Source organism: Protopterus annectens, chromosome 2.part1, assembly GCF_019279795.1.
Source record: "Protopterus annectens isolate FY-2018-M chromosome 2.part1, PAN1.0, whole genome shotgun sequence".
Classification (NCBI taxonomy): domain Eukaryota; kingdom Metazoa; phylum Chordata; order Ceratodontiformes; family Protopteridae; genus Protopterus; species Protopterus annectens.
In genome coordinates, this window is record NC_056729.1 from 1,900,155,446 (window position 1) to 1,900,175,484 (window position 20,039).

Genomic DNA, 20,039 nt, shown 5'->3' on the forward strand with positions numbered 1-20,039 from the left:
CCTACAAGCAGTCCTGGATACAGCAAATCTGTATCTGGACTAGACTAGTTACAGGAAAAGGGTGGGAAACAAGCACAAATGCTGGCTTTTAAACCAGAAAGTTTTAAAAGATGGGAAAACTGCCCAGACTGCCAATAAACTACAATTTCTGAGCCAGAAACCACTCCTCCTGTGGTAGGTAGGCTTTCTAGTGCTTAACTCTCCCACTGATAAGCTAGAAGGCTTCCCTTCAACACAGAAAGGCTTGGGAGGGCTCAGAAGCTTACAAACAGTCCTCGATACAGCAAATCTATATTTGGACTAGACTAGTTACAGGAAAGGCAGGAAACAAGCTTAGAACTTTTTTTTTACAGAAAAGCAGCTAAAACAGCACTAAAAACAATTCAAATGCAGTGCAAGCTAGAACACCGGAGATGTAGCATTATTAAAGCAAATACAGTTTAAATAAATGCAATTTATTCAAACGGTATTCTGAACTGAATTCAATTATTGTTTTATTCAACTCTGAATAGTTAAAAAGTGCCAAAAAATATACTTATCAGCTCAACATTTCTGCGCATTGTGGAGATTGGTATACTGATTAGCATGTTGCGCTTCTTACAACAGTACTGTACATTACGAATATGCATATACTGATTAGCATATTGTGTGAGTGGTGTTTTATGATTTCCATTGTTCCACTGCACTGTCCTGTTGTGTCGCACTTGATTTTTCTAAGTCAGTATCCTCATCTAAGTGTAGCTATTGTTGGCATCCACACATCTGAAATGTTCACATTTTTCACAGAATGTTCATATTTTTTTCTTCATACTTTTGGTCTGCTCCTCATAACATTTATGTTTTTTTGGCAAATCATTCTGGTTTGAAGTTACTATATAATGACATGCATTTCAGTTTCAGACTTCATATCCTTCAGAAAATTCACAGTAATACAAATCCTCTTAGTTCAGCAGCTTTATAAGTTTATAATAGCCAGTTTTAAAATCTGTAGATATTTTTTGGCCTTTGTCCCCCCTACACTCACACTATTTCAGGCTTTGCCCAGATTCTTTATGCTAAGAGGTTGAGAGGTATGTCAGCATCTGTACTGAAGTATGTCATGCAGTATGCCATAAACCAAGTCGATACTGGCTTTGCTTGGAGTATGCCCTAAGGACTCATCAGGAAGGAGTGGGGTGTATCCACTGGTTCATAGGTTCAAAGATGAATACTAGGCTATCTGTCTGCAGACTATTACAAGCCTAGCCAATAACCAGAGGTCAGAATCATACCCTGTCCCCTGTATCTGTGAGATAAAGACTTTAACTGTTTGCCAGCCCCTTCTCCCCGAAAGCTTATATAATTCCAGATGGGACATGAACCCACAATTCCTAGCTTAGGAGGACAATGCTATATCTATTTAGACACTGGGGTCTATAATGGCTCCACTGGAGATCAAACTCAGGACATTCTGCATGTAAAGTAGACGTGATAATCATTACACTACAGAACCTACATAAGGCAGATTTATAGGATAGTAGTAAGCTGACTTCTGTTGTGGGCTATTTGAAACTTACCCAATAATCCCCAGATGAGAATCAAACCCTGCATCTCCTGCCTGTTAGGTAATTACTTTAACCCCAGCATATAAAGGAATGCAAGATGATCTGACAATAGTTTACATTATACATATTAATTTTTTGTAAGATTTATTTAGTTTGCAGATAGAGAGTTTGGGAATGCATTATATACTAAATTGTGTTTGCATTTTAATTTCAGGAAGAGATTTTTTCCAGACAAATGATGAGTCCTGCACAGCTATCATGCCTCTGCAAGATTATTTTGCTCCTTTTCTTCTTATACCATGGAGATTCACAGACAAACCTGGGCATGGATGTCGATATGGATTTTGATATGGATGTAGACATGGATCCTAATAAGATGGATATAGACATGGATCCTAATGAGATGGATATAGACATATATCCTAATGACAACAATCACAATAGTGAGCTGCAGGTTTACTATGTATTAGGACCTGAAGGGTGCCTACAAAAAGACAAGGCATTTAAAAATTTCTATGAAAAATATTTTACAAAAAAAAAGAACATGAAAATAAATGTAGTCCTTCTACAAGCAATTCGGCATGAAGATGGGTCTTATACCCCAAAGATCATTATTCCTGATCAAAATACAGAAAATGTTGCAAAACATCAACTGGCAACTGCAAAAAACATAAAAATTATCACAGTGGGTCATGGAGGATATGGTGTTCCAGGAGGAAGAGATGTAAACGTTCCTTTGGAATACAGTATTAATTCCATGTCAGCAGAGACATTAGCAAAAGCTGTCAGCAAAATAAAATTTGATTTTCATTTGGATAATAATGCAGAAATACATATGCGTTGCATAAATTGCAATGCTGGAAGATGGACTGCACAAAAGTACATGTCAGAGTTTCTCACTAAAGTAAACAGTTTAGGAGTCAACATTGAGACAGTAGTGTCATACAGAACATTTGTTTATACAGCAGAAGAATTTAATGTAGGAATACCTCATGCGGATGATAAACAAGCAGAGTTTATTGCACAGCTTTCAAGCAATGTGTATGAAAAAACAAGAAAAGACATAACTGATTATTTGATTGAAGAGTTATTTCAACCACAAAATAATAAAGTAACAAATGGCATGAAAGTAAAATATAATTATAAAAATGGCGTTGTAGAACGTGAAGTTGTCATATTGGGCAACAGACAAGATACAGCTTCGAGAGACTTAGTTAGTGACATTATACTAGAAAGTGATAATCGTCAAGTAACTTCTGACATTGAAGAACGGTTTGTGAAACAGGTAACTTGTGCCACATATGGGAGGAGAAGAAGGAGAAGGAATCTGTGTGACATTCAAAGAAAATATAACGACAATGAATTCACTCTGGATGAGACATCACTGAGGGTAAAAGAGGGCAAACTTATTGGTCGTATGGTTAGTAAAATTAATTCAGATGAAAGTCATCTTATTTCTGTACCTGTAGATGAATCTAAACTACTTTATACAAAGCAAATCCAAGAAGACTTAAACTATGTCAAATACAACAGAAACAATGCCCTGCAGAAACTGAATCGAGCCATGGCGATTCAAGGAATTGCATTTGGGTTCCTCGCCGCAGGAAAATATTTGCATGATAATAATACAACAAGAGGTATTGTTACTCTATCACAATCCCTACATGGGCTTGGTGAACTATCAGGGATCAATCAGAAAGTAACCACAATGTCCAGAAAAGTTCTTCAAAATGCAATCCAGAAAAGTGCACAGACACTAGGTATGGAAAAAGCAATAGGGAAAATTGGAAACTCTGTGGAAAAGCTGGGAACAACTGCTACTGGTAAATTCCTTAAATCAGTTCCTTTCATCAATATGGGGTTTAACTTCTATTTTATAGCAGAAGACTCCACTGAAATACAGAACAGCAATAATACAGACCCTGAACAAAGGAAATATTTTGGCTTGAAAGTAACTGAACTTGTCTTAGATGTTACCACAACGGCATTATCCCTAACAGAACTTGCTTTTCCACCTGCTGCATTATTCTTAGAACCTGTTATTATTGGTTTATCTATAGTTAGAATGTCTATTGGAGACTTCTATTGTGATATTGTGAGTGAACTGGACAAGTTGCCCAAAAATGCCAATAATGTGCAAAAAATGAAAGCCTTTCTAAATGGATTGAAAAATGGTGCACTAGATTTTGGAACTGGAGGATTACGTAGGGAGATGTCTGAAATTAAAAACCAATATGAGGAAAACCAAGAGCTACTTCAAAATCTATCCATTCCTGACTCATATTACAAAATTACAGCAACGGATAGTAACTTTGATACAATAGACTTCATTGAAGGAATTTTGTCACAGTATGGAGGCCTGATAACACTGAACCTTTTTAATGATGGAAACATTTCTATATCAATAGGAGGAGTTCCTGATGGGCATGGAGGAGTTAAGACAATTGTAAAAACATTTTACAATCCTAAGATAAAAAATATTGTTCTAGGAATAGGTGAATCAATACAATTTATGTACAAGAAAAAATCTGCTCATCTCTGGTGGATCATACCTGTGAAATCTTGGGATATATTTTGTGGAGAAATCAAGCAACATTATTCTATTTTTGGTACCTACTATGGAAATGATAAGGCCAATACATTTATTGCCCCTCAGCAAGTACCTTCATATGCTTCTAGAATTAAAACTAATGAATGTTCCAGTAGTAATCCAGACTTGATGTATGTCTCAAAAAATTATCATTATACTATCTATGGTCATGGAGGTGATGACAGCTTCTTCTTAGGGCCACAGAACTCCATTCTAGAAGGGGGAGATGGTAATGACCTTTATGTTTTCCCTACTACTGGTACCACTGCAGAAATAGATAACTTTTCCCATGATATGCACAATGATCTATTGTTAATCAAAGCACCTTTTAGTCATATTGAGTGCAAAAGAGACCATTCAGATCTTGTGATCATTTATGGAAAAGAGCACAAACTCAAAATCAGGAATTGGTTTACTAGCACAAATGTTAATTACTATCGACATATGACCTTCCAGTCTTCTGATGGTGTTCTATTTACTGCAGAAGACCAAGGACTAAGAAAGGGCAAATTTCACACAATATGTATTCCAGAAACTCTAGACAAAACAAAGTCAGTTAGTCCTGTGAAACTGTGTCTTTCAGGCGAGTATGAAACAGTCACCAAAGTAATTGGATCCAACTTTAGTGATACAATAACTGGTAACAATAAAAATAATGTTCTCAATGGTGGTCCTGGGGCAGACAGACTAGAAGGAGGACCTGGTGCTGATACATACGATGTTTACTCTGGGGAAGGCTGTGATACTATAACAAATTTTGCTACGGATGATATGCTAGATGTTGTCTTCTTTCATGTACCTTTTAATCAAATCAGTTTTGTTTTGTTGGATAAAATTCACCTTCAGCTTTCTGATATTAGTGACCCAATTAAAACATGTGTAACGTTAGAGGACTGGGGTAAGAACAGCAGTTTCCAACACGTAGCATTTACAAGCTCAGATCATGTGACCTTCCACATATCTGAAGACAAAAACTCAGGGATTATTATTACTCCACTGACCATAGACTTCAGTATGCATGAGCAGGGTATCACCATTGACTTGTCTGCTGGTGACAAACGTTTAGAAAGCGTTGTAACAATTTTTGATTCTCCATATGATGATCATATCATTAGTAATAATTTTGGAAATTTTCTCAGCTGCTCTGGTGGAACAGATTATTTAGAAGGGCGGGATGGCATGGACAAATATGTATTCAAGGATGATTGTAAAGGATTGGTAATTAATAATTTTGCTAAAGATAAAGTCACTGATGTTTTATTTGTACAACAAAAATGGAAGGATCTTAAAGCTGAACAGAGAAATGCAGATATAATAATAAAGCATTTAGATTTACAAACAACAATTACTCTCTTAAACTGGTCACTAGGAGAAGATTATCAACATTTAGTGCTACAGTCCAGTGATGGCATTATTGCAACCTTGGCCCCAAATGCTTCTGAAAATGACATAATAATACCATTTGAAATCAGTCTTAATAATGACACATGTAAAGATAAATATATGATCTATGATTTGCTGAAAGAACCTTGGATTAAAGTGGAACGGTTTCAAGCTAAGTCAAGCGAATGCTCTTATTCTGTAATTGGAAATGGGATGAATAATTTTATTGACCCTGGGATTGGAAATGCATACAAATACCAGTACCTGGAAGGCGGCAGTGGGACTGATACATATGTCATTGGTCACGGCTATGGATACGAGAATGAAATTAACAATAAGGCCTACGATGGCCAGATGGATAACTTATTTCTACACATCCTATATAAAGACATTACAGTGCTGCTAGAGCATCCACACATTGTTTTAACATCTATTTCTAGGAATGACTCGGTTGGTGTCCGGCTGCTGAACTATTCTTTAGGGGCAGAATACCAACACCTCATTGTGCATTCTTTGGATGGGTTCTTATTCCAAATTGACAACAGCATGTACCCTTATAAGTCTGTTCAAAAGGTTTACAGTGAGTCTGTTGAAATGAGCTGTAATTTCTCCTTTGCCAATGGAGATGAATTTGCCAATGTTTCACATATTTATGGATCAAAATCTCACAGCAACTTCATCACAGGAAGTCCAAGTAGTACATCCATCTTAGGGGGCAATATGGATGACTATCTGCAGGGCAACAGAGGAAGTGAAAAGATAGAAGGCCTAGATGGTAATGACATTATAATTGCTAAAGATGGAAATGACATTATATATGGTGGAGAAGGTGACGATGACATTTCAGGTGGTGATGGAGATGACCTTCTTTACCCTGGTAATGGAGCAGATAGGATTGATGGAGGTGCTGGTTCTGATACCATTTTTTTCAGTGGAGATATAAAGTTATCCATTGGTGTCAAAGTAGATTTAAAGACAGGAAGGGGTTACAGGGCAGATGCCAGTGGTGATGTGTACAAAAATGTAGAAAATGTACATGGGACTCAATTTAATGATCTCCTAAGAGGGAGCAGTGAAGACAATGAACTCATTGGTCATTTTGGTAATGATACTCTAGTTCCTGATGATGGAGATGATATTTTACATGGAGGACCTGGAAATGATATATATATCTTAGACAACAGTCATGGCATAAAACATATTCAGAACTTTGCTACAGATGAAGCGTTGGATTATATATATGTCAGAAACTGGTCTCCACATGATATGTGCTTTTTTGTCCAAAATGATGATCTGATAATTTCACTGAAAAATGAAAATCCTATCTTGGAGCTCACTGGTGAAAATTTGCTGATCATTGTCTTGGAAAATTGGAGTACTAACCACTCTTATAACCAACATATGGATTTTGTCTTTGGAAACATGACAATTATACATTCTGATTATTTTAACTTGGCAAATGATATAACAGCTTCTATTAAAACCCACAATATTACAGAACCAACAGTATACCTGAAACGCCTTAATAATTCTTCAGTTGAGGTAAGCATAAAAACAAGTGATTATAGAGCCATGCCTAACTCATCCTATGCACTAATGGTGACAAGTGATTTATTTGAAGAGTACAGTTTCCCAGTAGGTGACTCTATCAGGATTAATGGACTTCTTTCTGGAGTGCTGTATGCTTTTCAGCCATACTTGGTGAAGTGTGGCATTCCCATTATATATTTTAATAAGACTGAACTCAGAACAATACCCAGCCCTCCATCATTTCTTACAATAGTTCATATTACCCACAATACCATCTGGGTAAGATGGTCAACTCCATCCAAGCACATGGATCCCCAAAGTGACAGTTATTCATACATGCTTCACATAATGAAATACAATGACAGTGCAGAGGCTACATTCACTACCAATGAAACGCATTTGGAAATACATAACTTGCAGCCAAAATCAGTGTACTTAATAAATATATGTGCTCAAACTGGGGATGCCAAAAGTAGATATGTTTCATTTCCTGAAATAAAAACTAAAAACATATGTACAGACTTTGCTGCACCTGAAGGAACCATTGTCATAGATGAAAAGATAACTCGAAATAGAGCTCTTGCTGTGATCGAATGCTCAGATGGTTACTATCTTGCTGCAGATTCTGAAATCCCCTGTGAAGAACAGCATCCTGAAATCAGCCCACCTTGCCTGCCCAAGAACTGCACCACTGGTACTGGAGTGGTTTTACATAATGAGTTATTTGTAACAGAATGCCTTGGATACAGCTTTAGAAGCATCTGCAAATTTGGCAACTTAGATCCGCCACAGCCTGCCTGTTGTCCTTCTTTGCCCAAAATCAATAATGCCTGGTCACAAACTGAAAAGCACCCAGATTCAATTCATCTTAACTACCACTGTACGTTTGGATATGCTGTTGAAGGAAGACATTCTTTTGAATGCATATTAAATAAAGGAATATGGGTACCATTTCCTGCATTTATTATGCATTGTGTTCCAATTTTATGTCCAGCAGTACCTTTGGTCTCCCATGGCAAATACAGGTCAATGGAAAATATTGCCCAGTACAAACATGGGGATGCATTACAATTAGTGTGTGATAAACACTATCATGTTTCATCTGGAAAGTATCTGCTGTGTTTTAATGGCCACTGGATCGGTTTGGGGTCATGTGAGCCAGATTACATACTTAAATATGGTAATGAAGATCTCTATACTGTCTGGGGAATTCCTTATATCTGGAATGGTATTGACTTTGAAGAAGTTTCATTTAGTCATAACGTACGTGGAAACTTATACTGCACATTGAGAGGATTAGAATTCCTAAAAGTTAGTGATGGATATGGCACAGTCACAGTTTACTGCAGGAAAATACGACTTATTAAGATATTCATATCAGACTATGAAGGCATTCTTCAAGTAAACATTGATGGAGAATGGAAGGATGCATGCACTGAACGATCCCACAAAGAAGCTGCACATATATGCAGAAAATTATTCCCAGGTAAGGAGAAAATTTTCTTTAAGTAGCAGTTTCAGAAAAATAGAGATAGCACAACTTTAAATGATCTTGTTAATCATTAGAAAACAAGTAAACTGTCAAATGCATATTGTAAATCCATTTACCACCCCTTTTTCCCTTATGAGGTCAGGGTGTCAGGTTTACACCAGTAGGTGGCTAGCCCAGCCACAGTAGTTCTTCCACACCTCACACTCATGGCAAATTTAGAGTGTGCAATCCATTTAGTTCATGTCTTTGAAAAGTGGGATGAAACCAGATCATCCAGGAGGGACCCACACAAACACAGGGAGTACATGCAGACTTGAACTGAAGTGGGAAACTTCTTGCTGTGAGGCAACAACACTATCTGTTGTGCCACTTTGTCACCATGCAGATTGTAAATGTTACACATATAAATAATAAAATTATGTAGTTAAGAATGAAACAAACAAAAAAACACTGGGATCAATGTCTAAGAACCACCATAGTGCCAAGCATTCGATATTAAGATGAAGAAACTAGGCAAAATATATTAGACATTGAAAACAAAGTAGCTGTCACCTCAGAGTAATGAATTAACAAAACATGCAATGGTGTTTCCAACAGAAGCACTTGGCCTGCTAGCAGGTTATTATAATTACAACTCCTTTGATAGGTCAAGTCCATATTCCCGGGCAAGGCTCAATACTTTGCAACCAGCTACAGGTGGACAGGTGGCTGAAGTTTCATTCTCTTCCTTCTTGTAGCTGCTAAGAACTGTGCAATACTTGCTGTGCTTGCAGTAAGTGATGTATGCAGGTCTTCACGTATGGACACAGAGCCTAGCCGAAGTACCATACAGTACCATTCACTCACTCACAATTACATCCCAGCCACTTCACAACCCCACTCTGGTTGTACACAATTTCTGTGGAGAACACCAGCAGGCTGGGAGTCAAAATCTTCAAGGATTTCTTGTCACCTGAAAGAAGGGAAACTACAATCCTGATAAACAAGACTGAGTAAGGATGTTTATACCTGTACCTTACTGCAAGGATTTATATACCTGTACCTTACTGCAAGGATTTATATACATGTACTTTACTGTAAGGATGTGTATACCTGTACCCTGTACCTTACTGTAAGGATTTATATACCTGTACCTTACTACAAGGATGTGTATATATGTACCTTACTGTAAGGATTTATATACCTATACCTTACTGTAAGGATTTGTATATCTGTACCTTACTGTAAGGATGTGTATACCTGTACCCTGTACCTTACTGCAAGGATTTATATACCTGTACTTTACTGCAAGGATGTGTATATCTGTACCTTACTGTAAGGATTTATATACCTATACCTTACTGTAAGGATTTGTATATGTGTACCTTATTGTAAGGATCTGTATACCTATACCCTGTACCTTACTGTAAGGATTTATATACCTGTACCTTACTACAAGGATGTGTATATCTGTACCTTACTGTAAGGATTTATATAACCATACCTTACTGTAAGGATTTGTATATCTGTACCTTACTGTAAGGATTTGTATACCTGTACCTTACTGTAAAGATTTATATACCTGTACCTTACTGCAAGGATATTTATACCTGTACCTTACTGTAAGGATTTATATACCTGTACTTTACTTCAAGTATGTGTATATATGTACCTTACTGTAAGGATTTATATACCTATACCTTACTGTAAGGATTTGTATATATGTACCTTACTTTAAGGATGTGTATACCTGTATCCTGTACCTTACTGTAAGGATTTATATACCTGTACTTTACTGCAAGGATGTTGATACCTATACCTTAGTGTAAGGATTTATATACCTGAACCTTACTGCAAGGATGTGTATATCTGTACCTTACTGTAAGGATTTATATACCTATGCCTTACTGTAAGGATTTGTATATCTGTACCTTACTGTAAGGATCTGTATACCTGTACCCTGTACCTTACTGTAAGGATTTATATACCTGTACCTTACTACAAGGATGTGTATATCTGTACCTTACTGTAAGGATTTATATAACTATACCTTACTGTAAGGATTTGTATATCTGTACCTTACTGTAAGGATGTGTATACCTGTACCCTGTACCTTACTGTAAGGATTTATATACCTGTACCTTACTGCAAGGATGTGTATATTTGTACCTTACTGTAAGGATTTATATACCTATACCTTACTGTAAGGATTTGTATACCTGTACTTTACTGTAAGGATGTGTATACCTGTACCCTGTACCTTACTGTAAGGATTTATATACCTGTACTTTACTGCAAGGATGTGTATATCTGTACCTTACTGTAAGGATTTATATACCTATACCTTACTGTAAGGATTTGTATATCTGACATTACTGTAAGGATGTGTATACCTGTACCCTGTACCTTACTGTAAGGATTTATATACCTGTACTTTACTACAAGGATGTGTATATCTGTACCTTACTGTAAGGATTTATATAACTATACCTTACTGTAAGGATTTGTATATCTGTACCTTACTGTAAGGATTTGTATACCTGTACCTTACTGTAAAGATTTATATACCTGTACCTTACTGCAAGGATATTTATAACTGTACCTTACTGTAAGGATTTATATACCTGTACTTTACTTCAAGTATGTGCATATATGTACCTTACTGTAAGGATTTATATACCTGTACTTTACTGTAAGGATTTGTATATATGTACCTTACTGTAAGGATGTGTATACCTGTATCCTGTACCTTACTGTAAGGATTTATATACCTGTACTTTACTGCAAGGATGTTTATACCTGTACCTTAGTGTAAGGATTTATATACCTCAGCCTTACTGCAAGGATGTGTATATCTGTACCTTACTGTAAAGATTTATATACCTATGCCTTACTGTAAGGATTTGTATATCTGTACTTTACTGCAAGGATGTGTATATCTGTACCTTACTGTAAGGATTTATATACCTATACCTTACTGTAAGGATTTGTATATCTGTACCTTACTGTAAGGATGTGTATACCTGTACCCTGTACCTTACTGTAAGGATTTATATACCAGTACCTTACTGCAAGAATGTGTATATCTTTACCTTACTGTAAGGATTTATATACCTATACCTTACTGTAAGGATTTGTATATATGTTCCTTACTGTAAGGATGTGTATACCTGTACCCTGTACCTTACTGTAAGGATTTATATACCTGTACCTTACTGCAAGGATGTTTATACCTGTACCTTAGTGTAAGGATTTATATACCTGTACCTTACTGCAAGGATGTGTATACCTGTACCTTGTACCTTACTGTAAGGATTTATATACATGTACCTTACTGCAAGGATGTGTATATCTGTACCTTACTGTAAGGATTTATATACCTATGCCTTACTGTAAGGATTTGCATATATGTACCTTACTGTAAGGATGTGTATACCTGTACCCTGAACCTTACTGTAAGGATTTATATACCTGTACCTTACTGCAAGGATGTGTATATCTGTACCTTACTGTAAGGATTTATATACCTATACTTTACTGTAAGGATTTGTATATCTGTACCTTACTTTAAGGATGTGTATATCTGTACCCTGTACCTTACTGCAAGGATTTATATACCTGTACCTTACTGTAAAGATTCGTATACCTGTACCTTACCATTGTTATTACACCAGCAGCATGTATTATGAAACTCTGTGTGAGACAGAACCGTATGATTTGGCACACAGACAAGGAAACTAATGTTTTTTATAACTCTTCCAGGGACAAATCAAGATTGCTTTCCACTTTAAAACAGAACAGGTTTATTTGTATTATGAAAGCTGCTGGGAGGCATGCATTGCTTATGGAATATCAAGACAATGTTGTTATGATTTGTTGTTGGAAAGTTTTATTTCATTTGAGTTGCTTAAATTCTTACAAGTTTGCCTGTTAAGGTACATCTTGCAGCTATTTCACTATAAAGTTTATTTCTTGGAAAACAGTTCTGCTCTGACATCCGCAAAAAGAATATCTGAGTTGCAATCTCTTATGGTGTATGAACACTATCTGGTATTCCATACAGACAGGGTGTTATTAAGATCAAATCCATCATTCATGCCCAATCTAATTTCAGAGTTCAGTCTAAACCTCAAAATTCACTCACTCGAGGCACTCCTTAAGATGGAGAACATCGACATCTGTGCAGTGACAGAGACCTGGTTTAAGACTCAAGAGAGAACCTCTGCATTACCAGGCTACAATTTTTACCACACCTTTTGGCCATCAATCCTGGACCAAAACAGTAAAGGAGGAGGTGTGTCCATATTCATAAAGGATATCCACACCTCCAGGCTAGTTGCTCAACATAATGCATCTGAAATGATCCAAATACAATTAACACTGGGCAAGACTGCAATTAAGGTTGTAGCTTGTTACAGATCCCCCGCCATGCCCAAGGATGCCCACTCTATGTTTCTTAATATACTGGATAATATTAAGGTGCAGCCCAATACCATAATATTGGGAGATTTCAACTACCCCACCATCAAATGGGAAAACTACTCATGTACTAACTCATTTGCTCAACGTTTTCTGGAATTCATTAATTCCAGTGCCCTGGATCAGATTGCCCATACCCCCACCTGGGGCAGCAACATCCTGGACCTGGTCATTACCAATATGGGTAACAGATGCTCCATGCCAGAGGTCAACTCCTCGCTAGTCAGATCTGACCACAAGCTAATCACCCTAGACATCCATATCCCACCCCCACTACCCATTAAGGAAACCACCATAAAAAACTTATCCAAAGTTAACTTCATGCTTCTTAAGACAGAAGTGGCTAACTTTGCGACATCCATACAGATGGATAATAGAGGCATGACTGCTGAATCATATACAAATACACTGTATAAGCACATACATGAGTGCATGGACTGTGCCATCCCCAACAGAACCAAGACACTGTCCTTCAAAAAAAGGAAGCCAATCTGCAGGACTCCTGCCATAAACAAACTCTACAATAGAAGGAAGAAACTGTTGCAAAAAAGAGTAAAATCCCATTATTGCAGTAACACCCTGGTCAGCCACAGTAAGAAGCTGAGATACCTCATAAAATCCTCCAAAGCAAGTTATGAAAATAAAATTGCCATGGATTCTAAACACAACCACAAAGCATTCTACAGCTATGTCAAGAATCGCAATGGCAACACTCAGATCTGCTCTGAGCTACAGCACAATGGCACTAGATTTACTGAACTAACTGATATTGCCAATATCCTGGCAGACAGGTTCAGTGCAAACTTTACCCCCCACCCCCCCAAAGGGCCCATCTTCATACCGGAAGATTGCAAAGTCCCTTTAATCATGGATGAACAAGTAAAGACCGCACTCTCCAAAGCCAAGAACACAGCATCCATGGGACCAGACAACATCCCAGGCTGTGTTCTGCATGAACTACAGAATGAACTGGCATCCCACCTAAGTATCATGTTCAACCATAGCCTCACTTCAGGCTTTGTGCCTATGGAATGGTGCACAGCAATGGTTATCCCATTCCAGAAAGGGGGGTGCCACTACTGACCCCGGGAACTACCACCCCATTAGCCTGATGAGCCTGGTCTGCAATGCCATGGAACACATCATCCTGGAGCTTATAAACAAAGATATAGGTAACCTCCAAACTCTGGACCCCACTCAGTTTGGGTTTGTAAAAGGTAGATCATGCCTCCTAAACCTGATTGACTTCTTTGAAGCAGTGACTAGAGCCGTAGATGAGGGTAAGGTGGTGCACGCAGCCTATCTTGACCTCGCCAAGGCTTTTGACACCATCCCCCACTCTGGTATTATAGATAAACTCACTAGACTGGGCATAAATCCCTATGTCACAAGATGGGTGGCCAGCTGGCTCACTGACAGAACCCACACAGTGAAAGAAGCCAACACCAAATCTGACTTCAGACCAGTGACAAGTGGAGTACCACAGGTTTTGGTCCTGGATCCTCTCCTGTTTAGTATCTACTTCTCAGAAGTCCAGGCTAATACAACTGGTCTCTGAGTAATGAAGTTCGCAGATGACTGCAAACTAGGAGCCATAATAGATTTGCCTAAGGATGTGGACATTCTGCAAAGAGGCCTCATTGAGACTGATGCTTAGTGTCAAAGTCATGGCCTAAAGATCAATGCCAAGAAGTGCATTGTCATCCCCTTTGAGAAAAACATCTTACCCATGAACTACCACATAGGTGGTAGCCTACTAAATACCGAAAATGTGACAAGAGACCTTGGGACACAGGTAGACAGTAGTCTCTGCTTTGATAATCACATTGCCACAGTAGTCAGGAGATCCTTCTATGTGGCACACCTTATCACAAAGGGGTTCTCCTCCAGAAAAAGTGAAGTCATCATTCCTCTCTACTCATCCCTCATCAGACCCATTATAGAGTACAACTCCCCATTTGGCATGTACCTCGCAAGACATCTACAACAACTAGAAAGGACAGAAATACCTCATTAAAAGGATTACTGGCCTCAAATAAATGCTATATGCAGACCATCTAAAAAAACTCCAGCTCTACTCCGTCGCATATCGCCTACTCAGAGGCGACCTCTGCCTAACATACAAAGCAATGTCTAACCCAGATCTGATGGACATGCTACACTTAAAGAAATCCCAATCTCTCCTGGCCACATGCCCCAGGGACCTAAACCTTGTCACCACAATAAACAAAACATGCTGGAGGGATAGATTCCTGTCCCAGAGACTTCCCATGCTCTGGAACAGACTACCCATTCATGTCAAGCAAAGCTGCTTATTAGCTGTCTTTAAGAGAAATCTTGACAATTGGATGGGAAACAGGAAATTCACCCCAGGGATCACTTCTGTGGCTCTGCTTGACAGGGGCACAGGAAAATAATTTTCTTGGGTGGCAAAAGCCAGGGAACCTCTTTTGGCTAGGCTTATGAAGACCTTAGAGTCAATAGCCTAGTACTTACCTATGAACCTATGAACTTTGAATCAAGCCATGTATCTCCCAGTGTTCTACCTAGAATTTCAAAACCAGGGATTCTGCATAGCATGGACATGTGACTGAACCAAGTCATTTACAAAAAGTGATCAGCTATTTATTTTTTATGTTGGAACTAAAAAAGAACAAACTTTGTTGAAAATGATTATTTTCAGCAGGTTGCCCTAGACTATTGCACCATGTCTTCATCAATGGCATACTGGAAAATGGTGGACGCTTAAAGTGCTCCACAGGCAACTAACTGGTCCTTGGTATATAACTTTACAAGGTATTACAAAGTGATTATTTTTCTAGATTCAGACCAGGCTTTGTTAGGACAATTCTCCATGAGATTCTGGATGAATAGCCTAAAGGCTTTTGCAGCAGTTGGAATGATCAACATAGGACAGCTGTGTACAGTAGATGCTCAAATTCCTTATTGCCACAGTAGCTGCCCACAACATCCATCTCCTGATTACTGTATATTGGTTCTGGTTGGGTTATCCTTTGTTTGGGTAATTCTTGCCACACCCATCAACCTCCTGACTGTTTTATATAGCTTTTGGTTGTGTTATCCTTTAGTTGGGTAGTTCTTGCCACAAGTCATAAAGAAAACTAGGAGCCTGCACAAGTGGTGAGTAAAACAGAAAATACTTTATTCCATTAATACATGGCAATAAACAGACCAGTATCAGCAAATTAAAGCCTTCATCAGTGTAATGAAAACATTTCTCAAAAGCCCTTATATAACACAAACTTGTCAATGAAGCTCTCCTGTTGATAGGCTGGCTATAATTGTTCATTATGCCCTGGTGGGAACAAACCCCCTAGCTTAATGATCCACATTTTCAACTAATCACTATACCCTTAGCCACAATTTGCAGCACTGTTGTTATAAGAACAACATGCTAATCAGTATACCCATCTCCACAAAGTGCAGCACTATTGTGATAAGCTAAAAATGCTAATTAGTGTAAACAACGTGCTCATCAATATACCCATCTCCACAATGTGCAGCAGTGCTGTGATAAGCACAACATTCTAATCAGTATACCTGTCTCCACAATGTGCAGCACTGTTGTGATAAGCACAACATGCTACTCTGTTTACGCATCTCCACTATGTGCAGCAATGTTGTGATAAGCACAACATGCTAATCAGTGTAAACATCTCCACAACATGCAGCACTGCGTTGATGATTGTTGGTTGGTATGGAAGGCGGATGTTGCATATTTACATGAGTTCATGGAGTATATTAACGAAAATAAGTGGGGAATCCAATTCATGGTCAATTTTGATTGGGATCAAATTACATTTCTTGATGTATTGGTAACCAGGAACTAGGATAATACACTTGACACTCAGGTTTAAATACCCCCAGTATAATTCACTTTTGCATGCATCTAGTTTCCACCATCCACATGTCACATGCAACATTCCCAAATCGCAGTTCCTCCTCATCAAATGCATTTGTTCAAATTTTGACACTTATGAACACCATAGAAAGGACCTCATCAATAGATTCAGAGTCCATGGTTATAAACCTGGGAATATATTTATGGCCATCATACAGGTCTCTTCTATGGCTAGACAAGATTTAATGGTATACAAGGAACGACCTTTACATAACCAATCTGACATTAGACTAGTTACCACTTAATGGACGTAACACCCATACATTGTTGGATATCATCCACAAACACTGGAACATACTTCTGGCTGATACCTGACTATCACAGATACTTCATGATAGATGTTTTTTTCTCCTGTTGGAGAGGTAAAACTCTGGGAGCATATTTCAGCCATTATAAATATGGGACGAATTAAACAGGGTCGGAAGTTCATACCACTTTGACAGGGGGTTTGTTGCATGGTTGTGTTCCATGTGGACATCACACACATTGTGCCTGGGTAGTTAAAACTAACCAATTTAGCAGTATGAACACTGGTATGATCTAAAATCTAAGTTTTTTGCCAACTGTAGTACTGAATGGGTCATATATTTGGCCATCTGTTCATGGTCAGCCTTTTATGTTGGAGAGACGTCACGTCCAGTTAGACTGAGGATTGCTAAACATGACACCAGGCACAAAAGAGTGAGTAATGCTTTACACAAACACTCTCTGGTACATCCAACTACTAGCTTTAGATTCACCATTATTGATAAAATTAGTGTTAGCAAGCTGAATAAATTTGGATGGCATAATATATTAAATAATAAGGAGAAAACGTGGATCATTAAGCTAGGGTGTTTGTTCCCACCAGGGCTTAATGAACAATTATAGCCAGGCTATCAACAGGAGAGTTTCATTGACAATTTATGCTATATAAGGGCTTCTGAGAGATGTTTTCATTACACTGATGAAGGCTTTAATTTGCCGATACCAGTCTGTTTATTGCAATAGTTTAATGGAATAAAGTATTTTCTGTTTTACTCACCACTTGTGCTGGCTCCTATTTTTCCTTATGAGTTTTGGTCTTTTGAGCCATGCACTTGCCATACTTGCAAGGACTGGTTTTCACTGCTTCATCACTAGTTCTTGCCACACCCACCATCCATCTCCTGATTGTTTTATATAGCTTTTGGTTAAGTTATCCTTTGCTTAGGTAGTTCTTACCACCCCCCCCCCCCGCAGTATTGTATATAGCTTCTGGTTGGGTTATCTGTTGGTTGGTTAGTTCTTCTTTGTATCGTTCAGGATGAATACGCTAATTCTTAACTTTTGAGTAAGAAAGCCCTGAGGATTTGCAACTCTGAATGCTGATTTTCCCTCTTCAGGGTTGTCCAGCCAGCAGTCAGAGGGGAAGTGCGGGAGGGAATCAGAGTTTTTGGAAGGTAGACAGTTATTGTGACTTGAGCAAAACAAAACCCATATAGCATAAAAGCTACTGCAGCAATGAGTAATGCAAGCATCTGCTGTTGTGGGTAATAGCAACTTATACAACTGTACTTTTGGGGGATTGAAGTGGGTGCTGAGACTAGGTTGGAGATTATGTATCAATCTGGATACTTTTACCTCTGGGTACTGGCTCAGAAAATGGAACCAGTGCTGGGCAGGGAAGCAACATCAGCAGTACTCAGAGCAGGTTGTCTATTTGGTCAGTTTGGTCATTCACTTTCCTGTCTATGATATTTCCCACAGTTTCTGCTAGCTGTTGATGTGTGACAAAGGCATTGCCTACATTTGTACTGTGAGTATAACAGTACCAACATTTGGTGCATGACTACCTGAACAGGTGGTGTGGATAGAGCAGGAGATCTGGTGGCAAGTGTGACTATATGGGAGGCAGATGCACAGACTGCTTCTTTTGGTGGTGAAGCTGCTGCCATCTATGGGCACTGACTAGAATTGCTAGTGGGCTGAGTGCACATCTTTGTTGCATATAACAGCAAATTAAATAGCAACAAACAAATAAAATAAATGTATGTATGACAGCTACAAAGGGGTGGGGTGAGAAGTATAAATACAATGAAAAAATAAAGCTCTTACTATCTTAATACTGATGCAGTTGTCCCAAAAAATGCTTACTAATTTAACAAAACTGTTAGTATATATAAAGGCATGTTGGACCTGAACTAATGGTGATCATCACATGTAGTTTGACTGACAGAGGGTTAACATGATGAGCTATTCAGGCAGAACAATGGCTGCTTATAATCAGAGCTGCAGTACTGCTGTGCAAAAATAAAGTACATACACAAGGGAAACATGCTGCTCAGATATACATATTTCCCTTACAGCTGAAAGGCAAAGAAATCAGTTGCCACTTTATATTCAAACACGTCCACTCAATTAATAATTATGGTATTGAATATCTGGGCCATGTAATGCTACAGTCTTACTAATAATACAGAAAAAAGAAAAAAAAAGGTTCATAAGATATTTCTAGGCTAACAGTTTAAGAGTCTTTACAAGCTTAACCAATGTAACCCAATGTTTTCAATATATGGCCCCTAGGGTCAAAAGGATAGCATGGGTTTGTACCTATACATTTACTATCTTAGTGATTGCCCTTGTTCCTAAGAGACATTGGTGATACCCCCAGGTGTGAGTTTGTGATTTGCCATCCATTGATCCAAATTGTGTTTGAAGAGGACCAGGGAAGGGATCTGTTTATCATGAATAGAAAGCTTGTTCCAAAGATGGGGCAATCTCTGAGACGCATATCTATTTGTCTAGCATATTTTGTTTGAATGACTGATTAAGTTTAGATCCCCTAGATCAAATGACACTTATGCTTTTTGACTTGCGGATGTGTAGCAGCTCTATCAGGGCTGGATATGTGAGTGCCTTGTAGGTCAGGAATAGGTCACCCCTTAACAGTAGGTAAGAGACAGAGTAAAGGGAGGGGGCTTTCAGTCTATCTCCATAGGACATGTTGTTTACACCCTGTATATTCTTTGCTATGAACCTCTAAGGTTGCTCCAGCTGCTGTAAGTGTCTAGTCAAGTGCATGCCAAATGATGCATTATACTCTATTATTGGTCTAATGAGGGTAGGCTACAACGGACTATAATTTTCTTGGATTTGGAT

At 38.3% G+C, this 20,039-nt stretch overlaps 1 protein-coding gene across 1 annotated transcript in view; it reads left to right on the top strand.

Annotated features, from left to right (window-relative positions):
* The first annotated feature begins 1,770 nt into the window (after positions 1-1,770).
* LOC122794689 overlaps positions 1,771-20,039 on the top strand; it is a 149,142-nt gene continuing 130,873 nt past the window's right edge. The window contains exon 1 of the mRNA XM_044063318.1: positions 1,771-8,533. Within this exon, the coding sequence (XP_043919253.1) occupies positions 1,780-8,533 (6,754 nt within the window). The 5' untranslated portion in view covers positions 1,771-1,779. The remainder of the gene's footprint in view (positions 8,534-20,039) is intronic.